The following is a 25,631-nucleotide window of genomic DNA, read 5'->3' as shown; positions in this document are numbered from 1 at the left end:
AAGTTACTGGTACCTTAACACAAACTAGCATAGTTTACTTGATAGAATTTCTTTTTCTTCCGTATATATCATGTCCATCAGAAGGTGGGGTAAGATTCATGGTACAGCCTTCAAATTAAAACAAATGCACTAAAATATAGTAAATAAGAACAGAAAAAGTCTAATATTTCATCGTTCCAAAGGGCAACCATTCTATCATATTTGAGTTCGCAACCTGTCATGAATCAAACGGTAACTCTTACGCATAGACGGGAACAATCCAATAAAAGTTTGGGGGTAGTATCAACCAATTCAATTTTTGAGAACATAATCTTGTTAGAAACATCAGCTCAAAGTTTAGTTCTATTGTAGTTGACAATGCCTGCGTCCTGGATGCGAAGTTTAAGTCAATGCACATTGAGACTTAATGAGCAGTGGACCAAAGGATGTGAAATTGCAGTGCTTGCCATTGGTGATGAATGGTGTTTCGGGGCAACAAGTCAGGGATACTTATCGAAAAGCATGAAGAGGCAGGGCCTTGGTTATTGGCAAGATGATTTATGGGCAGTGTGTTTCTCTATAAGTTGTAATCTTTGCTCTGTGAAGCAAGGAGTGCGAGATAGCAGACTTCATTTATGAAGACATTGGGTGGGTTCTGCTGTATTGACTGGATCACTGTTATCTCATCAATACAGGTCGGCAGGCCTAAAGCAGTGGAGCTTATCTAAACATTTACTTGCAAACTACATGTAGAATAAGACACCAATAAGCAAGCCCATGGTTTGAAGTGTGCATGTGCATTATGATGCATTGTGTGTGATATGTCAAAGCTGAAGGCCCCTGGTCATTCTTATTGCCAGGGGCCTTCAACTGTGACATTATACGCCGGAGATGGTCAACATGACAAGAAAATACCGTAAATGGGAGAATTTGTCGTGCGGTAGCCTTGATTGTACTTGTAGAAGACACAACAGTGAGGTAGCCATGAGTGTACAAATTACAATGTCATGTTGTTGCCAACTTAGTGATACTTATGGCTACCACACTAGTGTCACTTTGAGCACTTTTTGAATAGGATTTGTTGGCTGTGATACCTTTTGAAGTAATAGTCTTTTGAAAACTAAGGCATCTTTTTTTTTTTTTAACTCATCTTGTTTTATGTTTTTTCACCCTCGGTTTAAATGTGTACTACAGAGTCTGCATCCCTAAAATGTACTTGCTGTTGCCTTGCTACATTATTGTACAGTGAAGACACATCCTCCCTGGACACCTTGCAGAGTGGGTGGACACCAACCTCTGACCTTTTCTATTGCACCGCAATCTTTCCCCAGGGATTCCTGCTCAACTACTGTACAGATTTGTATTTGATCTTCAGAAGTTTTCTCATTCTCCTGATTGCTCTCCACTAGCGGGGAGGCTAAAGGGCAATGACCTCTGACACTGGAAGGAGCTAGGGAAGACCGCCAAAGATCCCAACAAAATGGGAATAAAGAGCCGGTGCAACAAGATCTCTTCCCTTGGGATGCAAATGCAATAACATGGAGGGGGGGGCGCATTGATGGAAATGCTGCAATAAAATCCTCGGGGCAATTTTCTGGCAAGGGCTCATTCTAGCTGAGGTTTAATGGCTTGCTTGCCATGGGTAATTGCGTAGTGCTCACACTTTGGTTTGCTGGAACTACTGTTTTACCAATGGGAAGAAGGAGTACTTGTACATTTTGTGGCTACAAGGATTTACTAATATCATTTCACAGGCAGGGTTTGAAATATTTTTTTTCTAAATACCTGCACTGGTACAGGAGCCATTGAAACCTACCTACACCAGACAAGCATTGCCTTTAACACCTTTTCTAATTTAGTCCATCGAAAAACAATGTTTTGAAGATGTTCCTAGTGGTACCATTGTGAATATTCTATTTTGATCATGAAGGATGCTGCAATGAAGAATGCAGAGAAAAAGCAATAAGCTGTAAGTCACATTTGGGATGTGGGCCAGTTTTACCATGGCCCAGTGCAGGTTAGGTGCAGGTAGACATCAGAAATACCTGCACAGCTCTCATCTTACCAGCACAAAACTGCATACATGTATGCAGGTGCCATTTCCAGCTCTGTTTACGATAAAGTTTGATTAGGGGTTACAGCTGAGTGTAATCTGGGCAATAGTGGCCTGATTGTTTTTGTTCCCATGACATTTCTGTTCATGCTCACGGTAAATTGAATTGTTGGAGAAGACATTGGTACATGATTGCGGTAATGACATTAATCAGAGGTAAATGGCAAGGGTAATAAAACCATGTTGCAAGGGATGAAGATTTCCAATACATGCAAACATGAAACATGCAAGAGTTTCTCTCTCCCTATGCTTCAATAAAATCACTGTAATGTTTTCTCTGCTTACCACTCCACACTTTCGAGAAAGAGTATGGTAGCTAAACACATACCATGTACCAGAGGACAGTACTAGTAAGTTCACATACATGAAGCGATCTTATTTCAACAGACATACATGCGTAACAGGAGGAGCTTCTATTTTTTGTTGTTCTTCGATGCTGTTACTACTATTCAAGAGGAAGTTTGCAGTCCCAACAAGGTGATGGCTGACTGACCATAACGTACACACTTCCGGCCATTTCCTGCCGTCTTTCCTCGCCCAACTGAACCATGGGAAGAAAGGATGCGTACCAAAACGTAACATCAGGTACCAGTACAGAGTACACAGAACCTGAACAATTAGACAAAGTGATTAACCCGACTGTGATGTTTAACGATGACAGAAACAGTAAACAGAATGTTTATCTGGACTTTTGGTATCTCATTCAAAGAATTCGTAGACTCTGATGAGAGGATATCTCAAATCGAAAATGACACTGATTTCCACACCCATACATGAAGAATGTCTTTTTCCAATGCAAAATTTTAGATATTTGTGGTAGGAATTGCAGGTTTTAGTCACAAAATGGTGTATACTTGAGATTCTATCTCGGTACAGTACCAGTACACTGACATTCCATATTTTGCAGTAAAATATTTTGAAATATTTTGGCAGCATCACACCCCAGTACACAGCCCTGTTGGGAAGCGTTTCATCTGTCCTTCCAATGACCTTTGACTTGAGCTACGCCGGAGGCATCCACCCATACACACTGCCATGTTCCCATGACATAACAGCTAACCCATGACACAACAGGTCAGCTGTTAGAAACCCTCTCTCAAGGGATCAGTTACTATTCCAGACTTGGCCTAGACTTTGTTTGTTTGCCAGCGGCAAAAAGCTAATCTCCAAGCAGAAATTGGGGTTGACTTACTTCTCTGGCAGGTAGTGGGGACAACTGAATAGATAGAGTCATGAAAGACTGGCTCAGTGTATCAATGACAGTAAATCAGGTGCTTCAGTAATACTGGTAATTCTTTGTCAATATATGTACATCGCAGAAAAGAGCTTGAGGTCATAGCAATACTTTTCTTTTTTTCAATCACAAACTTGTTCGAAGAGTGTTCAAAGAGTTTCCATATGTAATCCCATTCACATCTTTAAATATTTTTTGTTTCCTTGATCTTCCCGATTTCTTGCAAAATACCCATTGCTAACAGTAGAGGCAGGTGTCCTCTCTCAAGGGTATTGGACCATGGCAGTATTAGATCAAAAGATCCTGTCAATATTTATGTTTTATTGGGACCTGGCTGGTTAAACTGGCCCACAAAACCAATACAGAAGTCGCAGGGAACACCTGCTGTAAGAAATACAGCAGCAACACTTTTGCTGAGTCATGGTAATACACAAGTTTGTACGATAACATCTGGACATAAACATATACTGTAAATTCTTTCACTTTCGTGGTGACTTTATTTCACCATAGGAAGGCTTTTCGTGGTGTTTCAAATTCATGGTTGAAACAATTCTGTAGTAATGTATCGGAAACATCTATTCGCTGTGTCATTCATTCCCTGAGGAGAAGTCACCACGACAATAAAACAACCGAGAAAGATTGAAGATTAATTTGTGAAATACTAGCAGGATTGGATACCTAAGAAATCAGCTTTTAACATGTTATGTTCACTTAGAATGCTAGATTGCACCACAGTTTGATAACAATAACTTAATAAAGACTTTGACTTGACATCCATGTATTTTTGAACCAGTTGAATTCCAGAGATAATTTATGGTACAAGAGACCTTGTCATATATAACTGCTTATCAACACTAATAATACAGATGTGAAATCTAATTTAATAAAGACATAACACCTGTACTACAGAAAGCATAATATCTAATTTAAAAACACTATCAATCATTCTTCCAATTTCTGCTTTAGTGCAGAACAAAAAGATGGGGGTATCAATTTCATCTTGATTTCTTTATAGGATTTATGGATTCCAATCCCTTCTGTTCACACACATTGTACAATACCTGACTGGAATATTTCACATGCTCTGGTGGTTAAAGGGGGCACAACTGACTTCAAACCTTCCAAGATTCACACCTAGTACCTGTTATCATTTGTGGGACTTGTGTGTTTTCTTAGACTTGACTTTCCTTTCAGAGGCAGGTTTACTTTTCCCCAAACAAACAGCGAGTGAAACCAGAGCTGTTTGTGCAAGTGTTTTCTATGTTCGTCCAGTCATCCTTCTGCATGCATGTTGGCGCTTCAGGACCAAAGGGCCGCCACAAGCACGTGTTCCTTCTCAGGGTCGTACCAAGTGGATTTAGTTCATGGGGGGACTTGAACTTCTCAAAGCAAACTGTACTAATATACATACAGTCAAACTTGTACTGCTGACTAGTAACTTCTGCATAAAGGCCACCTGGCTATCACTAACAAACTTTTTCCCATTGACCTAAGATTTAAGAATCCTGTCCAAAGTGACCACCTGTCTAACATGACCATTTTCTTCTAGTCCCCTGAGTGGTCCCTACACACAGGTTTGAATGTAAGGTACATGTAAACCGTAAAGTGGATAAAGCAGGCAACCTCAGATTTAGGACGAAGCATGATGTTTTTTGGTTAGCTAGTAGTGCAATGCGGCTTTGCTACCAATTGCGTCACTGAATCAGCCAATCACACTGGGTCAGCCATGTCCTTCTTGATAAGTGTGTTCTTTTAGAGATTTGATGCCATATGCTCCTTCATACACTGGGCAGCCGGCTTCATGTCCCCTTCTGAAGGGACCATGCGACTCTTTTCCAGTCGTGCCCAGAACCAGGTGCGATCTCGTGCCGCTGGCTCCATGGAATATGAACCTGATGTGGCGAAGTAGAAGAGAGCACAGACCATTACACCGTGCGGACACAAGTTTGAACATACTATATACAGTAAGACTGTTTGTCGCATTCTGAAGCTCCCAGTTTTGTGTGTACTGTACGCGGTGGTCCATCTAAGTCATTTCAATCACAGTTTGTAGGATTGAGGTCATGCAGAGTGCAGGTGTGGACGACAGAGGGGAACCTTGTGTACTTAACAAGGAAACACTTGGGATTAGTGTTCCAGAGAAGTCATTTGGGTGGTCTCTAGATCTGGGATTAACCAAACTTGGCTCATCTAGCTCATCGACTGATGGGAGAGAAGGCAGGACCCTGTAATGTCCCAATTTGGCCAAGAACACAGAAGGGTCACCCCATCTCTTCTCGATAAGTTTGTTGGGTTCTTTAACGTGCAGAGGTTTGGCGATGGAGGCTCCCCGTACACGGAACCAAAGGCTTAATGTCCCCTCCAGAGATGGTCTGTTCATAATCTTTTCTCCAGCAGCCAGTTCAACTGCTACATTTTGAAGGATAAGATACTTTTCTATCGTGCAATAATTATTATACACACATATTAATTAATTCTTCCCTCTGACGGTCTGACAAAATCATCTTCAAAATCTGACTTTTAACACAAAATTCAACTTTTGGAATGTTTACATTGGTACTTATCAACTGTTTACTTACAATTTGTACTGCTGCAGTTTACTAGTAACAATCCAGAAATGCCAATGGAAAACAAACTCGAACATGTTTCTAACAAGTACTGAACTTCTGAAGTATGTGGTAAAAGATTAGGAACAGGCAAGCATGGTTGGCAAGGTTGGTGGTCCGGGAGCTTGACTTGATGAAAATTCAGTAGCTTCGGTTTGTAAATCTATACATGCCAACTGAAATAGATTCAATGCCCAAGGCTCAAAAGACCACCTGCAGGTAGCGTAGGTAAACTTGGGGCTGTGTGGGTATTTCTGATGTCTACCTGTACCTAACCTAACCTAGAATCCGGTCTATACATGTAGGTAGGCCGGGCGCTCTACAGAGCAGAAGGCGCTTTCCGCCACCGAGGTATCTTTTGCACCCGGTAGTAGTTTGACGCGGTAGGAGTTTTATGGGCCACGACGAGCCGGACTATTGTCAAGGGCCAATCAAACTCCTACCGCGTGAAACTCCCACCGCGTAAAACAACCATCGGGTACAAACGATTACCCAGGCGGCATAGAGCTCCGTGTGCCCAGACACAAACCTTGGCTGAGGAAACCCAGCCTAACAACGATAGACTAGATTCCAGGTTTCACCTTAACTGCACCAGTCCAGGTACTGGGTAACACGACATGACATTCATGTCAATTTTGTCATTTTTGTTCACTGTCCCAATTGCTACTACCTGTGAAATGGTAAATAAAGAATTGAAAAGGTTTCTCAACAGTTTGAACCAAACTTAAAATATCATTTTTTAACAGAGCAGTGCAGGTAGAATTTGTATGGTGCCGGTGATTCAATGTTAACTACGGGGTATGCAGAAAAATGTATTTTGAGGATGCAAAAAGTAGGTCAGAGTTTAGGACTATAGCTTTGATCAGCAACTAGCTGTTACATACCCTGTCAACACCTTTCTGTTTGTCCCATCTATTATAAAGACATGAAACATGTGTGGCACAAAATAATTCACCTCAACAGAACTTAGAAAGCCTTTTCTTTGCAACTCTGTCAGCTCAATCCGTAACAATGACACGCTTTGATGATGAAAAATCGCCATTCTTTTGTGTTCTTTTGTCTAGCACATCTGTTTTCTCTTCTTGCTCTCTTTACCTACCTGTGCACAGGTGTGTTTTACAGGCATAGACATGAAACACACCTGCAAGCCTTCAACCACCTTAGACCAACCAGGCCCTTACATGTTTGTGGCTATTAGAGGTTGCATTCCTTTCTTGGTCAAGGTAAAGAAGGATTCCTACAACAAACTTTTAAACAGCAAAAACATCCCCAAAGAGATTTTGTCAAATTACCTTCCAAAAAGTTAAGATTCATTGGTGTTAAGCGCCCTCGAAGCATTGGAACCTACTAGGGATTCAAACCCAGAACCTTTAGACTCTAAGTCAGGAACCCTAACCACAAGGCAACTACGGATATGCAAAAAGTCAAGGAATAAACCTTCTGGATTGGATCAAATTTTCTAACACTAGGGATTTAAACCCAGAACCTTTAGTCAAGAACGCTCACCACAAGGCAATTACCGTTATGCAAAAGTCAATGGATAAACCTTCTGGATTGGATCAATTTCTTCAACAGATGTCCCCCATCTAGCCACAAGCAGCCAGCCAAAGTTAAATACCACAGACTAACCAGGTTAATGTCCCTCCCCGCAAAGTAAACCTGACTTCAGATTCCAGCCACAAAAGGTCAGATTCCATCCCCGGCAGCCATAAAAACTCAAGAGCACGTCTCCAGATGGTTGAAGACTTTCACTGTGACCTTGTCTTACTGTAGATCTTTTAATCAAAGATGGTGTCATCGGGACCGACCAAAACTGATGCAAGGAACCATCAAGGGAAGAAGAGAGAGGGGTAGGCCAGAGAAAAGATGGGAGGATAATATCAGAAACGTACAGCCATGACGCTAACTTTTAAGTCAAACATTTAGAAGAACAGAAAACCGAGAAGGGTGGAGGCAACTGGTTGCCAGATCTTCAGATAATAAGACTAACATCACTAAGGGACAGATGAGATGACCCATCTGCCAAATGTCACTCTCTCTCTTTCCATATTGAATACCGACAGCCCCCAAAATCTTCAGAGCGGATTCCAAGAAAGATGAAGACATTCAGTGTGACCCTGTCTTACTATAAATCTTGGAATTGAAAGAGGTTTCAACTCCTCAAATATGTCAACTATGCCTTGTGCTCTCTCTACTTGCCATTTTGCCACCTGGCAGCCCTCAAGAGCTGGTTTCCAGACTGTGGATGGCTTTCCATGAGACCCTGTCTTACTGTAAATCTTTTAATTGAAAGATGTTGTCATCTACTCATCTACCAAATGTGCCCTGTGCTCTCTCAACTTGTCATTTTGTCTCCAGGCCTTCCCAACATAGATTCTGAAGAAATTTATAGAAGGATCGCAGGATGATCAAATTATGTCCCACACAGATTAATAAAACATCTTGGCAAGCAGGCAATTTTTTTACTGGAGCTTGATATATAGCTGTCTGCGGTGTAAACCCACTGGCAACATCCCAGAGCTATGCACTGCAATGTTACCAGGGGGTAGGAATGTCTCAACAACCTCCTAGGCTATAGACCTTACATGTATAGTGGTATCTGGAATTGCTGCCTTCATTTCTTGCAAGCTGAAAATGAACTTGTTGTTGCTTTGCCTTTTTCCAAACCTTTTTGTAAATAATGATACCATGAAAAGAAGCCCTATACAAGCATGTGGTCTGGTCATCAAATATAAGATTTGCATACAAAATGCACAACCAAACTTTTGACCAATCAGAGTGCTGTATTTAGGGAATCCATCCCATAATACTCTGTAGTAACTAACCAATCAGTTTCCTTAATAAAAGCCTTGAAATTTGGAGAATGACTTTCCAAAATTCAAGGAACAATATTTGAATGACCTATTTTCCTTTAAATGATCAGCAGAGATGACAGAAAAGGTTACAAGTACAGCTTTACAACCAGTTTATAGATAACACCTTTACGTGTAAACATAAGGCAGCTACTAAAGATAGGATTGGCACTGTTTCATTGCAGCTAAACACTGATGTCTTACTCATAAAAGTGCCCAGCGAATTGTATAGCACAAATAGAAGGAAGTCAATGGCACAATAAAAGTGTAAGAGAGCTTAGGGACTGTGTGCACAGTCATGTACTTGATGGTGCTATAAAGGTGTCGGAAGATAATGCTGGTGGTATGCAGGACAAGGGAATAACATGCAACAATGGCTCAAGTGTTTAGAATATGACTAGGTGTGACGTCAATAACCCAGCGGGTAGGCTAGTGGACGCAGGATTGAAAGGTCACAGGTTCGATTCCCGGCATTCCTTCCTGGCTATAGCTAGATGTGTCCTTGAGATGAACACTTATAAATACATGCAAGAGACTTTGATTTGCAAAAAGAGATGTTCATTCTGAGCAATTTTTCAAACACAATTTAGATTTAATTTTGCCTGTAGGGGTATTTCAGATTTCATTTTTTCTCCATACAGTACTTTATATCAGTATCCACAGTTGCCATGACTAAAGATCTAAATAAAACATAGATTTATTAATTCAAATATTGCTGAAGCTTTTGAATCTACAGTTCTTTAAATTAGACCCTCCCAGCCAGTCGGATATGATTGATATTCCAGATCTTCCAACTTCTGACTTGAAGGGTACATATCAGCACGAGTGATAAACACAATTACACCAGAGAGCACCTTTAATGACAAAAATTCCATGTTTTACTATCTCCACAGGGAGCCCATCAGCAAGAACCCTAAAGTAATTAGGGAAGGGAGCAACATAAATGCTACTAATAAATCAACCATAATAAATTGGTAATCTTAGAAAGTTCAGGGTGCTACCATTTTTCAAGTGGTGTCAAGGCTATCTGGGAAGATTATTAATCATCAATTGCAGACTTAACGATTCTGTAATTCCAGATATCCAAAAATTTACAGATTAGTACTAGTACACAAGGTCAAAGCATCATCCACAATGATATATTACACATAAATTTTGCATAGAAATTGCATCCCAAATTTCATATAAGGCCACACCATCTTGATTTTATGGATGACATCTACGCGTGCATTGATTTTCGCCTGTTCTCAAAAAAAAAAAAATCACCTCCTCCAAGACTCCATTGAACTCCGAAACTTATATTGACTCATATTGACGCAAATGGCCAGCATTGTTCCGGCTTGTCGTAAAACTCATTATCAATCGCACCGACATTCTAAAAGTTCAAAGTTCACAATGTCAAAGAACTAGTAACTGGACTTTATCACCCAAAAGTCACAGTGAAGCATCCCGCTGTGTCAATGTTCACAGCCTAGTTTTGAATTAAGCGTTGCCAGTCCTCCTGAATTTACCTTTTAAGTGTTGCCGAATTTCCAAGATTTACCATCAAGCATTGCCAGATATAAATACAAACTTCTGACTCATTCATTCACACTCCATAGTTTCTTGCAACCTACAGACCATCTTTGACTGTTTCTAAACGACACAGGTGAGTTACCTCTCCAAATCGGTAACAACATACCAGGTGGGAATGCTAAGCCCATCTCCGTTTATTTTCCCAAAACATCAGCTGGAGAAAAAACTTCAGAAGAATTCCGTCCGACCTTGTTGCCGGATATTCGATCAATCTGGGTCAATGCAGGGATCCGTGGAAGGGGGGACACCCTGCCAAGCAAGGTCAGAGAGATTGCAGGAGTCAGATATACATAAAAATCCAAGTCTGGATATGGTTCAACTTAACTCCCCAAGCAGAGGTTTATGGGAGAGCTCGTTACCTTCCTCTGACAGGCATCCGTTTACTGACAGCCAACATATTTCTGATAGCTGAAATATGTGAGGTGCCAATCAAAAGAAGGTCTGATTGGACAGTAGTTGAACTTGAGCTTCAACTGTCAGACACATGACTGTCCAACTACAGCTAAAACGAGGAGCATCACAGGCGAGGTTCAATGGCACATCTTTGCCTGCTTGCCTGATTGGTCCACAGCCACTTTTCCATGCTTACGTATTGGTGTCCTAGATTGCCAGTCAACTTTACTCTACAGGCAGATGTTGAAGGGATTTAAGATCGTTTTTTCCTTCTGATAAGCATAGTTTTCTGACAGCACAATCCTTTTCTGACGGCCGTTCCCTTAGAGGGTTGCCAATGATGGTAACGATTTCTCCCTTCGGCCTCTGTTGGAGAGTACCATGCACTTCAACTTGAGAATTCAGATGTCACGCAAATGTCAGACAACCAAGTTGCAGGTTCCAATTAGTGCTGAACTCCCTGGGTGCATCCCCGGAATATTCCATTTCAAAAGCTGCAGGAGATGCCATTCTGGACATTTGGTGCAAGTAAAATTGTCCTTTTAAATCCGACAGCTCCGTGTTTGTGGGAGCTCGATCAGGCGTCAAACTTCTGCACGTAAAAGAGCCCATTAAACTTATAGAGAAGAGTTGGGGTGACCGGGTACGTGTGCTATGCTGAAAACATGAGCTATGGCTATGGCAAAGCCACATTACTTTGCAAAAATTGGAGAAAAGGCATCAAATCTAACCTTAGTAGACTGCTCTACCTCTACTCTATATGTGCAGCAACAGACATGCTATAAAACCTTACACCTCATGGACCTTCATCACAACTACACCATTTTCACAACATAAAATTCCACTTCTTGCCCTCTTTCTCAAGAACTCAGGCATAATGTGCTCGAGGACCTTTTGCAAACAGCACTCAGAGATGGATCTAAGTACATTATGTACCAACTATGCAGTTTTATAGCCCAAAACATCACTGAACATCCACACGCACACTGACAGTAATCATTTGCAGCCTAGGGAATAGGGAATCTATATGGACAACATTTGTCTTTAAAGGACTGTTGCAGGGCTTGAAATACTTTTCTTCTGGTTTGCAACAATTTCCCAAGGAAATGTTACAGTTTTATACCGCTATAAGGATATACTCAATGGTCACATTTACTAAATCCCTTTGTGTACTACACTGTATACCGTTAGTACATGTATCATATTAAGTTACTGATGATGGTGATTTCTAGCATGTGATTTCTAACTTCTGAATCTAAGACCACTTTTAAGAAAAACCTTGAATTTTTTTCTTAAGTGATCTTCTAATGCAGCATCAATAATCCCTGAGGTATGCGCACTTCAGATATCCAGGTGTTCAAGACATTCCTGAGAAGGCCTTGATGACACTGTACCCAGCGGAAAATTATGAAAGTTGACGTTATACAGTGATTCAAATAGAAATTGATACATGCTCAGATCAAACATGACAGCATGTGGTTTGCATTTCTTATATGTTCATTTGGTTCATTACCGTGCCTCCATCCCTACGGATTTTTCCGTAAAATGTGTGAACCGCACCTTTCATCATAAAGACGCTTGTAAATTCCACCGCAGATTGAGTTGGGAGTCCCCAACACTAAATCAGAGAGTTTAGGACCAGATGTTACCATTAAAAACTGGCGAAGGTGTTTTCCTTAGACGAACTGTTCCGAGGGGAAATTTAACATCACAGATTGAACTGTAATGGTGTGATCTACCGTGCATTATCATGTAACAGTTGGAGTCGATTCCAAGTCACTGAGAGGTTTTTCATATAATATTTGTAATAAGTTTGAACTAGTTTTAGATAAATGAATATTTTTGGCCAATATAGTTCTAAATTGGGCAAACAATAAAGATGAAAGTTTGAACGTTTTTGGACCTATTCATATACATGTACATGTTGTAAACATTTTGACTGCACAAATATCTCTTTATTTAGAACAACCATGTTAATTTGGAAATGACTCAACATGTAAATTAATGGAACAACATTGTATATCCCCAGTTCACCTGTACATACATGTACATTGTACTAACATTTAGGGCTCGACTTCTTTTTCTGCATACCCACTCGACAGGTAACATGCAAAATTAAACAAAAACTATGCACATTCTTTTGATTAGATCATCAAACTACTTGTACAACTGTAACTAGTGTAAGAAATTGTGAGCAACCCACATTATCTATTTCATCACCTCCCTCAACTTGACCCAGCTATAGGCATGAGGGGATCCAATTCTGACCTCCGATCTTTGCTTGCCAAAACCCATTCCAATTTCCCATTTCCCATGGTCTGACAGACGTTTATCTGATGCCTACTGCCCTCAGTTGTCCCTAGAGTGGGCTTGAGAATTGGCAAAGGTCTTCTCCTATTAGACTTCTGCCAATACAGGGTGGTTTTAATCCTGCATTGGATCAGGGTAAGAGTTGTAGTCTGACTGTATCGATTACGACCTTTCGGACAGTGGACTTGAGAATTGGCAAATGCCTCCTTTTATTACTAGTATTAGCTATCTGCCAATACTGGGTGGTTTTAATCCAGGATTAGATTAGAATAAGGGTTGTAGTCTGGATGTATTGATAACAACCTTTTGAATAGTGGACATGAGATGGTCCATACAGGGTTTTACTGAAAAAGAAAAAAAACGTTCGCTGTGGTTTCAAGTTTGCGGTGAAGGTGTCACCCTGAAAAACGCGAAAATAAAAAGACTGTGAACATTTCCACTTTTACTGTACCCTGTTTAGCTATCAAGTTGTCATGTTATAACATATTGGAGTTTTAAGGTAAACACATCAACCATATAATGCTAGATGCTACCTAATTGCACAATCAATATCTTTTAGAAATCCTTTCTGTTCATATCATTTGAACTTTGGAGCAGCATTCCCCAATTCATCATGCACAATATTTTTTCAGTGTGACAATTAAGGGCTAATTAAATCACAACGGCAATCTATTCTTACATCCCATCCCAAAGTACAAAATGTAATTCATCATATTCATGAACATGTACAGAATGCTTTTTTGATCCTTCCCATCATATAGAAAGTACTATTACCTGACAACATTCATCATTCTTGCAGTGACAAAACAATCTTACTGAAGGCAATTTGGGCTTCCGTCTTCCTTTCAAGGTTTTCCCTCCCGGGAGATAGAGAAAAGGTATTTGACATTGATCTGTCCACAGCAGACCAGGGTTTACAATCAGATAACATGATCAATAGAACAGTGCAAACAGCAAAATCTTTAAGACATTATCGATTCCTTAAGTACAGAAATACCGGTGGGCACAGTGATTATTGGATATGCTGTTATCTTATTTTTCAGAAGTATTTACATCTATGCACATCTACCACACAAGGCCCTCGGGTATTAAAACTTTACAACAGTCATTTAGAAATGTTCCATGAAAGTTGTCTCTGATCAATCATCAGTTGGTCATAGTACAGTTACTGGTTTTAAAGTCTGTATTGCTTCTACGGATACTCTCCAAGCAGATGTAGGGTGTCCAACTTTGTGTGTGTACAAATATTGGTAAGGCTTTTTCTTTGTCTTTCTGGCGGGGAAGGCAACGAAAGAAAAATGCGAACTACCGGTACTAGAAAGACAGAAAAAGTAAAAAAAACACAAATAAAACACAGTTGCAGGAAAAGTTGTGGGGGAGGGGAATAAAGAAGCCCTCTACCTGTATCTATTCTATTCATATAACCGTCTCATTTGAAATGATCAGACCCTACCATTCATCTTAGCTGGGACAAAATTTTGTGGTGGTAGGTAAAAGGAGATTTTCACAGTGTTTGCCGATGAAACAGTTCTCTAGTACTGTAGTAATACATTGGAAAGGCATATTCAAAGTGTCATGAACTTGTGCTGGAAAGGTCAAGGCAAAAGCCACGAAAATAAACCCACCACAAACATCTCAAGGTTTACAGTATTCACTTGCCAGCGTATTTTGTTTTCTCAGCCACAGTCTGAACTCTTTGATGTCTTTTACATACAAATGTGGGTGTATTTTCAACTGAACCCTCTGCACACACAATCTCGGGGGAAATTACACCACTCTGAAAGTGCTGGGAAATTGGATTTAGTCTGTGACGAAGACAAATTTGGTACCAGGGCAAGCCCACATTTGGGAGCAGAAAGCAAATATATTGTTAGTATTATGTGGAAAGTCATATTGCACACAGTACAAAGAATATTAGTAATGGAACATCACAAACTAAATCATCTCTTTCTAGTTCTTTCTTTCAAAAAAAAAACTATAAAAAAATCAGAGAAAAAACTTAACAACTTGATGTGGCCTAAGTAGCAAAATCTAGAAAATCTAGAAATCAAATTATTCTAAGAAACATGACTTGTCATACCTGACAACTGTGACAAGTATGTAATGTAAATCTGTTAACATTCACAAATTTCACAGTGCTTTTTATTTCACCACCACAAATTCATGACACTGGCAGGAATATGTGTTTCCAACATATAACATTTCTGTGAAGTACAAGCACTGTAGTACATAATTGTCTCAATGTGAACTTAAAACACTACGAGAAAAAGTCCCTGTGAAAATAAGTGAATCTACAGTATCATCTGAACTACGGTGTAATCTTGTGCCCTTGAGACACCTCCCGAGCAACAAGGTGGGGAGAGGAATGGAAGCTATATCAAGAATGTTAGACTTGTCAGCTGTCAAGTCCCTGCCAATATCTCGGAGCCTGTTGACAAGAGTTTGGAGGCTGTGATAGCTAAGACATGCCCCATGTGTTGGTACCAGAGGATTGACATACCTGCCATTTCTGATAATGATATAGCCACATTGAGAGCGAGTAGTAAATTTAGTGCATGGTCCAACAGTTGCTTGTATCCCCTTTAAAACTCCTTACAACTCAGGAAAATGTACCTTCAAAGCATTCTACAAACCCCATCCTTTTAAAGCTTAGATGTCTCATATGCCCAGCTTCATCTTCGAAAAATCATAATACAGGCTTCAAAAGTTGTCCTACTTAAAAAGTCATCTCCAAGAAGATCTATTGGTGGCACTGACAGTATTCAAAGGGCAAAAGCAGCATTATTTGCCACAATGACCAGTAATGCTGAGTTTGCCCTTTGGATACTGTAACTGCCGCCGATAGATCTGCTTGGAGATTAACTTTAACTTTAAGCGCAATCCAAATTCTTCCACACGTACGCCAGGGTTAATGTAATATTCAGCGTGTGCACACACACATACCACACTTTCATTTGGATTACTTAGCTTGCACCTCCATTCCAGTACACTTTGATTTTTCCAATCTTATCATACCTGCTCATGCATGACAAACTGATATGCTTTAGCCTCAGTGGGTTCCCAATACATTTACAAAATGCCTGGGCCATTGATTCCAACAAACGTGTCATCGGGTTAGGTCTACGGGAGGCACTCTACATGTTTGCACAGCAGAGTCGAGATAAGGAGTAGGATTTACTCTCTGTCTATCATGACGTCTTTGTCAGTTGGAGGAGACAAGTTTAAATCTTCACAGATTTGACCTTGACCTATACACCCACAGGTTCTATACATACAAGGTTACAAATGGACTACATTGTACTAAGGCCACGCCACATTAAAAAACAGTGAATATGAAATGTACTGTACTAATGCAGCATCAGTAATCCCTGAGGTGTGCACACTTCAGATATTCAGTTCAAGGCATTCTTAAGAAGGTCTCTATAACAGCTTTTTTTCAATGTGGCAGTCTTAAGGCATCCTGCTGAATTTTGAGGGCTGACATTACCATTACTGTTTCTGACACATTTGATCTAGTATGGAACATCCAACAGTCTCTTTAAAAAGGTGTTTATACTGAATTTCATATTCCTGGCCTTGGTACTAAATAACATTGTTAGGAATTTTGCATTGTGTATTGGTTATACCAAGGAGGTTAAAATAGGATATTTCAACCTCCTTGGTAATACAACAAATTACAAATTTGTCCGTTTTTTCATTGCATATGGTGCTACAGATACATGTTTGCGAAATTTTTCGGATGGAGGAAGGGTATTTTCAGTGTAAGAAGTTTCACAATGAACAATTAAGGTGTACAATCCAACCCTAGCTCCCCAAAGGACATAAAAAAGCACTAAAGTTTCACCACGTATCCAGAACATCCCTGATTTGTGGTGAAAAAGCTCCCTTCATGACCCTGCTTGTCTGAGATTTTACTGCCTGGGATAATGGTGACCAGAACAAAGGATCGGCAGGGCTATCAACGCAAGATGTGTGTGTGTGCAAGCCATAAAAGAAAGTGAACTTAAATCCCTGTGATGGGATACTTCGTGATGCTCCTCTCTTACAAATGTAGCAGTCAGCTTAACATGTAAGGGTTTCAGTCAAATCAGCCATTAAATGAGGCAGGGCTCGAAATAAAATTGGAGCTGTGCAGGTATTTTTTTATCTGCACTTGTCCAAGTACTGGGTATATATTATTAGGTGTTTGTGGATTTTTTCTTTACTGTAAATATTGCAATGGTTTCTTGATGATTTCTAGGTCTTGTCCATAGCTTTAAAAATCATTTTCTGAGAGAGCAGTGCAGGTATGAATTGTTTGGTGCAGAAAAAAAGTACTGTAAGTGGGACTTAATTTTGCAGTAGATGAGGAAAGGATGCTCTTGCAGCACCTTAAGTTTGTGGTGGAAACAATTCTGTAGTACAATTATAGTAAATTACTCGTGATACATTGGAAACACAAATTTGCTGTGTCATAAATTCCTGTGCGAGAGTTTACCACAACAATAAAACCATTGTGAACATTTGGAGGGAGAAAGCTTGCCGCTGCATCGACCCTTGCAACAAAGTTGCAGGAGGATCTACATGTAAGGGTTAAGGTCTCAGGTAAGGTGAACATTTTAAACATTTAAAATGCAATGAAAAAGGGGAAAAATTAGCAATTTGTTGTATCACCAATACACACAAAAAATTAACAGTATGTTGATCCCTAAATGAGGTATTCAAAATTCATTCTTTGTTTGTTAGAATTCTACGATTGAACCTCACAGCAGGGGTTTATAAGGCCCCAAGGAGCCTGGCGGACTGAGACTACTAACTTCCATTTGTCTGATGGTAGATGAAACAGGTCAGGTCTAGAAAAAGCAATTATCTCTAAGTGCAGTCATGTTCCAAGCACGAATCAGTTCAGTCAACTCTTTTGCCTAATGGCCTGTGAGATAGGGGAGTGCTGTGATGTTCCATGGGTTACTTCCTGGCCTTTTCCTTTGACGTTTAGTGTGCGCTTGTAGCATCATAAATGTATGACATATGTATGCGTGCATACATACATTTGTACATGGTTTGTAAGGGAGATATGTCAATGCAAATTTGTATACTGGTATGTACCTCATCATCTTTGACTTCTCAACCCTCTGAAATGCTATCTTCCACATTTTGAGGGGCAAAATTTCAAACTTTGTGAAACTATTGTGATGACACTGTTGATTGATCTAATTATAAATAACCTTATGAAAATGTCATGAATTTTCGTCCATAAAAAGGGACAAACTGGCTGGAATGTTCTGTCCTTCCCAAGCAGCAAAATTCTGTCCAAAAGGATGGATGCTGGAGAGGCCCCTGTGACCTACATATGCCTGTTCAACTTGAAGACACCTAGACCATCTGTAAGAGTTTATCAGTCTTGTCTGTACCTGGATTCCTTTCTTCACCTCAGGACAAGGATCCTCCAGGTTACAATACATCACAGTCTGCCTTCTGGCCCCCAAACGCAAAGGTATAGAACTGCCCCACCCCCACAAGATATCAAATTACATAAACCTTGCTACGATTAATATATCCGCATCTGACTTCAAATAGCAATCACAACTCCAAATTTGGCAACAAAGGTCTTCATATCATCTCTAATCATAATTGAGTCCAACTTTACCTTCTGGCCCCAACAGGCAAAGGCAAAATTCCCCCCCCCCCCCACACACAAGAAATCAAATTTCATACCTTGCTGTGATTAAAATATCCATATCCAACTTCAAACAGCAAGCAGAACCCCAAATTTGGCAGTGAAGGTCCTGATATCATATCTAATCATAATTGAGTCCAACTTTATCAGAAGAGGCATTACCGAGATAAGAATACGTTTTTATATCTTATATCCAACATACGTGTTTGGGTTGGTCTACCCTGTAATTCTAAATGTTCCAGAGTCTTGAGACTGACTTCAAGTGTGGAAAGTGCAATCAAATGAAAGATGAAGGCCTTGAAGAAATGACAAGCATAATCAATCAAACTTCTTGAACCTATGGCGTTTGCATACTAGATCAAAGACATTTAAAATTTTGTGGGGTGGAGACTTTTAAGTTTTGTTTATCATGAAACCTCTAGGTCTATAATTTGATTTTTGATGCACATCTTTTCTTTCCATCCTTTGCCTAATTTCCTTTTGGAGAAGGCACCGGTAATCCACTGGCAACAGCACAGAATCGTATTCCAAGGCAACGGCATTTACAGGTTGAGGAAAATTGGTCTGGGAATTTTACAAGCAGGCGGAAACTTAACGAGTTATCCAGCTTGTTTTGATGGTGGTTCGGTAATCAACCTTGGCAGGCATACTGTAAATCTTTAAATGTTCCCGGTGGTTTCATTTATCCGTTTTTCAGTGACGTCTCCATTGCAAATGCATGACACACCGAATATGCGTTTCGAATGTATCACACTCACAATTGTTTCAACCACAAACTAAAACTTCCTTCCACCTTCTATTGCAAAATTAGGTCCCTACGAAAATAAGCAAACTTACAGTACTATTGATCAGTGTGTCTCAGCATGATGAATGTCACGATCATAAGGGCTAATCCACCCAGAGAGATACAAACCAACTAAACCCAATTATGCCGCATACACGTTCTTATCTTCTGAACCAAATGAAGTTGAACAATCCGGTCACGAACTATCATGGCCACTGCTTGGAGAATGAGCAAGGGGGCAGAAATAGCATCTTGATCCAGTTAGCCTGTTGAAAAGCATAATGCATTGAAGAAGGACAGATTGTCTGAACAGTTCACATCTTTCTGGTCTAGAAATGTTAAGCTACAATGCTGGTAGGCTAAAATCTGAATCATCTACAAAGCCTACATTTTTCCCCGGCACAACTGCCTATTGCTAATATTTCTACGGTATTCCAATCTTGAGTTCTTTTCCGCAAATTGCATTGACGTGACATTGTTGCAGATGTGCAAATTGTTGCCAGGGGTCAAAAAAGATGACAGCCTCATATTTTCCTCTGTCATCTTTCGCAGCTTGCATCCTCACTTCTAATTCTGGGCAGCGTCTGTATAATTTGACAGAGATGGAAGAACTCCTCACGACTGTCTGCCTTTGTGTAGGTGAAGTATTAGATTCCCTATCCTGCGAGGTCACCTTTACAGGCAGGCAACTTCGCATAGAATCTTTGTGAAGTCAATAAGTGAGCTGCTTCAAGGTGATTTTCCCAGAACATTGTTATTCTTATCTTTTCCAGGAAGGCTGGATTTCAGTACCGTCTGTACCAGTGAAGCAGTTTTTGTTTGTTTAAAAGCTTAATTCACACTTAGGATGGATTGTTTTGAAATTTGGCATGTGTCTTAGTCTTGACATGTTAAAGAAATAATAAGATTTTGGGTTCCCTAGCAGCTTTCCTGGGTACTGAAGCAGAACTTTTTTGTTCAGACATTTCTTGAACCTGGATTTCACTGCCAAAATTGTTTGTATACATATCATACAGTATAGATATACGCTAACGTAAGTACAAGTGCAAGCTTACAATTTTTGCCTAACTATTCTACATAGCTTCTCCTATTCACAATACAGTACAGTACTGCATTGTATATTGTACTAATTCTTACCACCATTATTACAATCTTAATTCAGCCATCTTTAGTTACATGTATTTTTGTGGTGAGTATTGCATGTGACAACTTGACCCTTGAGATAAGTATTGAAGGTCAGGAATGTTTCATGAATAGATGGTGTCGATAAGCAGCTATTATAATCCACTCTCCCTTACACACTCCTCCATGGCTGATACACAACATCATTCCCGATCTGTGAAAGCACTCAGCAACATCATATTCCAGTACTTAGAGTTGATCATGGGAAAGACCAAAAATGATCCTGGGGGTGTTGAGATTTACCAGGCATTTCTACTAAAATGTAATTTGTGTTAAAAGAAAAGGAGAAGAACATATGAAAAGTAAACTGCACAAATTGATGAGATGGAAAAAAATGCTTTCCGATTTTCATTCTCCCCAAACGATATTGGGATCTTTCCCCGCAAAAGCTCTCAATATCTTACCAACATATCTATACTATATGGATGTGAATGTAATTAACCTTGTTTAATCCTAGGAGACCTAATAACAAACCTATATCAGAAACCCACGCTTCAGTCATACAAATGTCTATAAAAATGGTTATTATCATAACCAAGCACACGGTATAATTATCTCCTAAAATATGGCAATTTTGGAAATGATGGATTGCTGTTATATACTTTGTTGTTGTGGTACATTATGGCAGTCCCAAAGGAAAAAGCCCTGCGTCCTTGTGCAAAGGAATCTAATTTTCCCTTTGATATTTTTCATTACACCACTCTAATCAATTAACTGTTAGTCTAGGAACAACACAAGGCAGGGTTGATGGCAGGTCCTTGATGTGATAAATATTTAGAGCCTGTCTGGCTAAATGTTAGCTTGTTTGTTGAGTTCCGTAGCCACAGCTGTCAAAACCAAAACAACACAAGATGATTCTATGACTGAAGGAAACTTCAATGGAATTAAAGATTCCATATGCTAATTTTCTTCTCAATGATCTTTAACCATCTTTCTTTGAACAATGCTGGCATACTGTCTCAGTATTCTGATCTAATGTTTAAGTCAGTCATGAATATTGTACACCTGGCATACTCTGGAGAAAAATGATGGTTCCAACTTCAAAGTATCACATGTATCACAAGAGAATCAAGACAGTCGTAAACGTGCATAAATTATGGGTGTGAACGTGTACTAATGAAAATCAATGTGTACATGAGACTCCTTTCAATTAATAGTTAATCATGACAAATTGTGCCTAGAGTCAGTTCATTAGATTCATTGTTAATTTGACAGTGATCTTCTTACTTGAGGGTGGTGAAACCGTAAACCAAAGCGAGAGATTTGAAAGTGAAATGCCTTCAAGGTGAATAACAACATCTCAAAGACAAACAGTGTAGTCTGTGGTGGAGATGGGGACTAATATAAATGCAAACTAATTATGATGGGACTGGGAGAATAACTAAGAAATAGACAGGATTTTGCACAAGACAGATGGTAAAAAATTATACCCAAAAATTATCATATTGTATTTTTTTGTTGTTGCATATCCTCTTATTCTGTAAATGTTTTACAAAAAAAGTTTCCCATATCCCAGAAAAATCATTCTAAGCTCATCACTTGTATGCATATGACATGATGCTCTTCAATCCCAGATATCTTTTCCACCCATTTCATTTTGATTTACCGGTATGTACGAAGAATAAGTTTATTGATTTCTGTCAGAAAGATACAGAGAAGCAGAACGATCAGCTGATGTAATCTGAAAGATTACGCCATGTGGAACTGTGATAGATCAAAGATTATGATGGATGGATGTCATAACCCACCCAAAATGGGAAATGACCCATTTTGCAACTTTCTTCTTGCTTCTTATAAAAGTCTTGTAACAATGACAACCTAAAGAGACTCACCTAGAGCGTAAGCTCTGGAGAGATTGCCGCATGCCTGTTGGACTTCCACACTGTTCCAGCCGTTTGGGTACAACACAACGCCTGCTGCTACCAGGATCGCTGCAGAAAAACAAAAACAAGGCTCAACGTTAACTCTTAACATGCCATAGCCGACAGTTGTAACATGGTAGCATGTGGGAATAATAACATTCAACTATATAACAACATACAATGTGTGGGGATTGAAAGAGGTGGGGGTGACCAGGTGTACTTGGCTGAAAGTTCCATCTAAAGGAGTTAATCACTATGTCGGGAAACATAATTTATGTAAATTTGGATTCCATTTGCTCAATCAGTCAATGCCCTCGATATACCATGCACTTGGCTGATAAGGTTTGTCGTAAAGTCAGCCCAAAGACTTTACTTGAACATTTGTACAACCCTTCAAAGCGCATAATCTATGCAAACATGTAAATAGAGCCTTATCAACAAACGTTCTGGAAATGACCTTTTTAGCAAGGAAAGTTAGGATTCATCCTTAGGCTTGCCTCCTTCAAATCTAATTCTTCATACGTTAATTCCCTCCCTACCTTCCCCAATTACTTCTTTTCAAATCTCATTACCAAAACTACCAGCGCTCTAATGAATGTAGGGATTAGTTGGTCCATTTGTTGTCCCAGGTACAACGATCGCCCCAATTCTGATGGTGTTCCCTATTACTGGTATAAGCGAAGTATTCAATATTCCTCACTGTGACTGATTGGCACTCCTTATGCAGGGCTCGAAATACTGATTTGTTGGGAAAAAAGCTCTCTTCATGGCCTTGTTTATCTGAGACTTTATTGCACAGGATAATGGTAACTAGAACAAACTTACAATTTAGATTCAACAGGGCTACTAGTGTAAGATGTTTGCAGGCCATAAAAGAGAGCAAGCTTAAATCCCTGTGATGGCATAATCCTCTCCTGCAACAGCTAAAGATATAAAGGTTTCACCCAAATTAACCATCAAATTAATGAGCAGGGCTCAAAAGACCACCTGCATATAAAGGTTATTGCAGGTAAAATTGGAGCTGTACATGTATTCTTATGTCTACCTGCAACAACCTGAGTGTCCAATGAGAAAACCACTAAGGTGAGATACATGTATGGCCTGTAGTGGTTCCCTAAGATGCCTTGCATTCTTCAAAGTACATGTAGCTTCCTTTGATAAAGTAGATTATTCAAAATGGTATTCAAAACAATTTGTTTTTCTTTTATGGACTAAAGAAAACAAACAAGTGATGCAGAAATGTTCGCGGTTTTCGCGGCGACCGTTTCACCGTGAACTTAAAACCACCACAAACATTTTTGTACAATACTGTAGCAGTATGTGACTATAGCGCTGCCGCCAACTTAATAAAACCACCCCATACACTCTATTTTCGCCTTAGCGCGAAATAAGACCATGCGAACTTAAATGCATTTTCAGGAACAAATGACAATGTGTGGTAAAATTCTCAATATTACTTGCACCTGTAGGCATACACACACAAAAGTATTTTGAGCCCTGTGACTTTGAGTATTCAATACAGTCCACTTTGATTGATTGCTATCCCTTACACAAGCACTGCTGACTAAACCTGTCAATCACAGCTAGCGCACCTGTCCATTACACCTCTTATCGGAGATATGAAGTGCAAAACAACCCACTTCACAACCCAGAGGGGGCAATATTGTAGCAACCAGGGCAGGAAATATCGCTATAGGAACCTGGATACAGCTCAGGCATTGTGTCCACCGCAATAAGGAAATTGTACTTATTGAACTGAGGAATGTTATGTACAATTCTGGGCCTTTGGGTGTAAATCTTGGTCTATGAAATGGGAGAAGCTTAGGGATTGTTTGATTTGAAGGAAAAATGTAGTTATGGAAGTGGAAGAGTACCGTAAGTGCCTTAAAGTTCGCAGGGATTAAATTTCCAGTGTGAGAAAATGCAGTGTTCAGTCAAGGTGGTTCTTAGTTCGCAGTTAAAACAAGGGGTAGGTGGGCAGAAGAGAGAACAAGCATATTTGTGGTGGCTTGAAGTTTCTGGTGAAGAAATGGCAATGAAAACCCGCAAACATAATAAACCACCGCAAAAATTTCAACATTTAGAGTACTTTGCTGACTTCCAATACTAAATGCATTATGACTGTCCCTCTTAAGTCTTATAACATCCTATTCTCACCTTAATGTTATGGATCGGAGTGATATTCTAAAGCGCTAAATCTCTCCGGCGCACTTATGGGCAAAAGACAATCATACAGGCCATTATGATTCACATTGAACTGACAACATAATTCTGAAGCAAGGTCACAAACGCATGGGTTATTGAACTCCATCATTTCCATCCATCAAAAAAGGTGGTGAGATATTAAACGGTAAAGGGGTCGAACAAAGGATTGAGGACGAAGCATAGCGCTTTTTCGTTGGTGCAATGTGGCTTCGGTACGGCTCGCGTGTTTCAGACAAGCACATCGGGTGACCCCTACTCTTTTGATACTGTACCGTACGTGTGTTGGGTTCTTATACGTGCAGAGGTTTGGCGCATGAGGCTTATGTCTGAAGCTTTTTCATACATCATAACTTTATCATATTGTTATGCAAAGTTTGGCTCAGTATATTTTTCGTAGTTTATCATATGCATACCGTAAAATAAACTTAGATATAAATTACCACGTATGCATATTGTTATTCATCACAAAGCTGGTATTTGAAAATAGAGATCTCGCAGGCAATAGAGATCTCACAGACTTATGAATGTGTCAAGGTCAGAGTTGAGGGAGGGTGGATAGATTTGTGGGAGGGAGGGTAACAGAGCAGAACAACACAGAGGTCACATAGAGGTCAGGGTCCTCACACTGATTCTGCCTGGTTGATGGCATAATCAGGTCAGCCAGAATACATAGATCTGACAGGTCAAAGGTGAACCTTGCTGGGAATGGATACAAAGCCCCAGCCTGACTAAAATCATGCTCCTGGGGCCTTATCAACTAATCGGCCTTAGGGAGGGGGTCCATAGCCCTTGACATTCAGATATTTTGTGTAACAAAGGCTATCTTATGTCGTACGTCCTATGTCTTATGACAACATATATATAGGACACCCGGCCTAAC

General features: G+C 39.9%; 1 protein-coding gene across 1 annotated transcript in view; it reads right to left on the bottom strand.

Moving 5' to 3' along the window:
- LOC136422396 (LHFPL tetraspan subfamily member 6 protein-like) overlaps window positions 1–25,631 on the bottom strand; it is a 62,944-nt gene that overhangs the window by 2,979 nt on the left and 34,334 nt on the right. Inside the window, exon 2 of the mRNA XM_066410141.1 lies at window positions 22,517–22,615. Coding sequence (XP_066266238.1) covers window positions 22,517–22,615 — 99 coding nt within the window. The remainder of the gene's footprint in view (window positions 1–22,516; window positions 22,616–25,631) is intronic.

This window comes from Branchiostoma lanceolatum, chromosome 17 (genome assembly GCF_035083965.1).
Source record: "Branchiostoma lanceolatum isolate klBraLanc5 chromosome 17, klBraLanc5.hap2, whole genome shotgun sequence".
NCBI classification, from domain to species: Eukaryota; Metazoa; Chordata; class Leptocardii; order Amphioxiformes; family Branchiostomatidae; genus Branchiostoma; species Branchiostoma lanceolatum.
The sequence above is the reverse complement of the archived record's forward strand: the minus strand, read 5'-3'. Positions and strand labels throughout refer to the sequence as shown.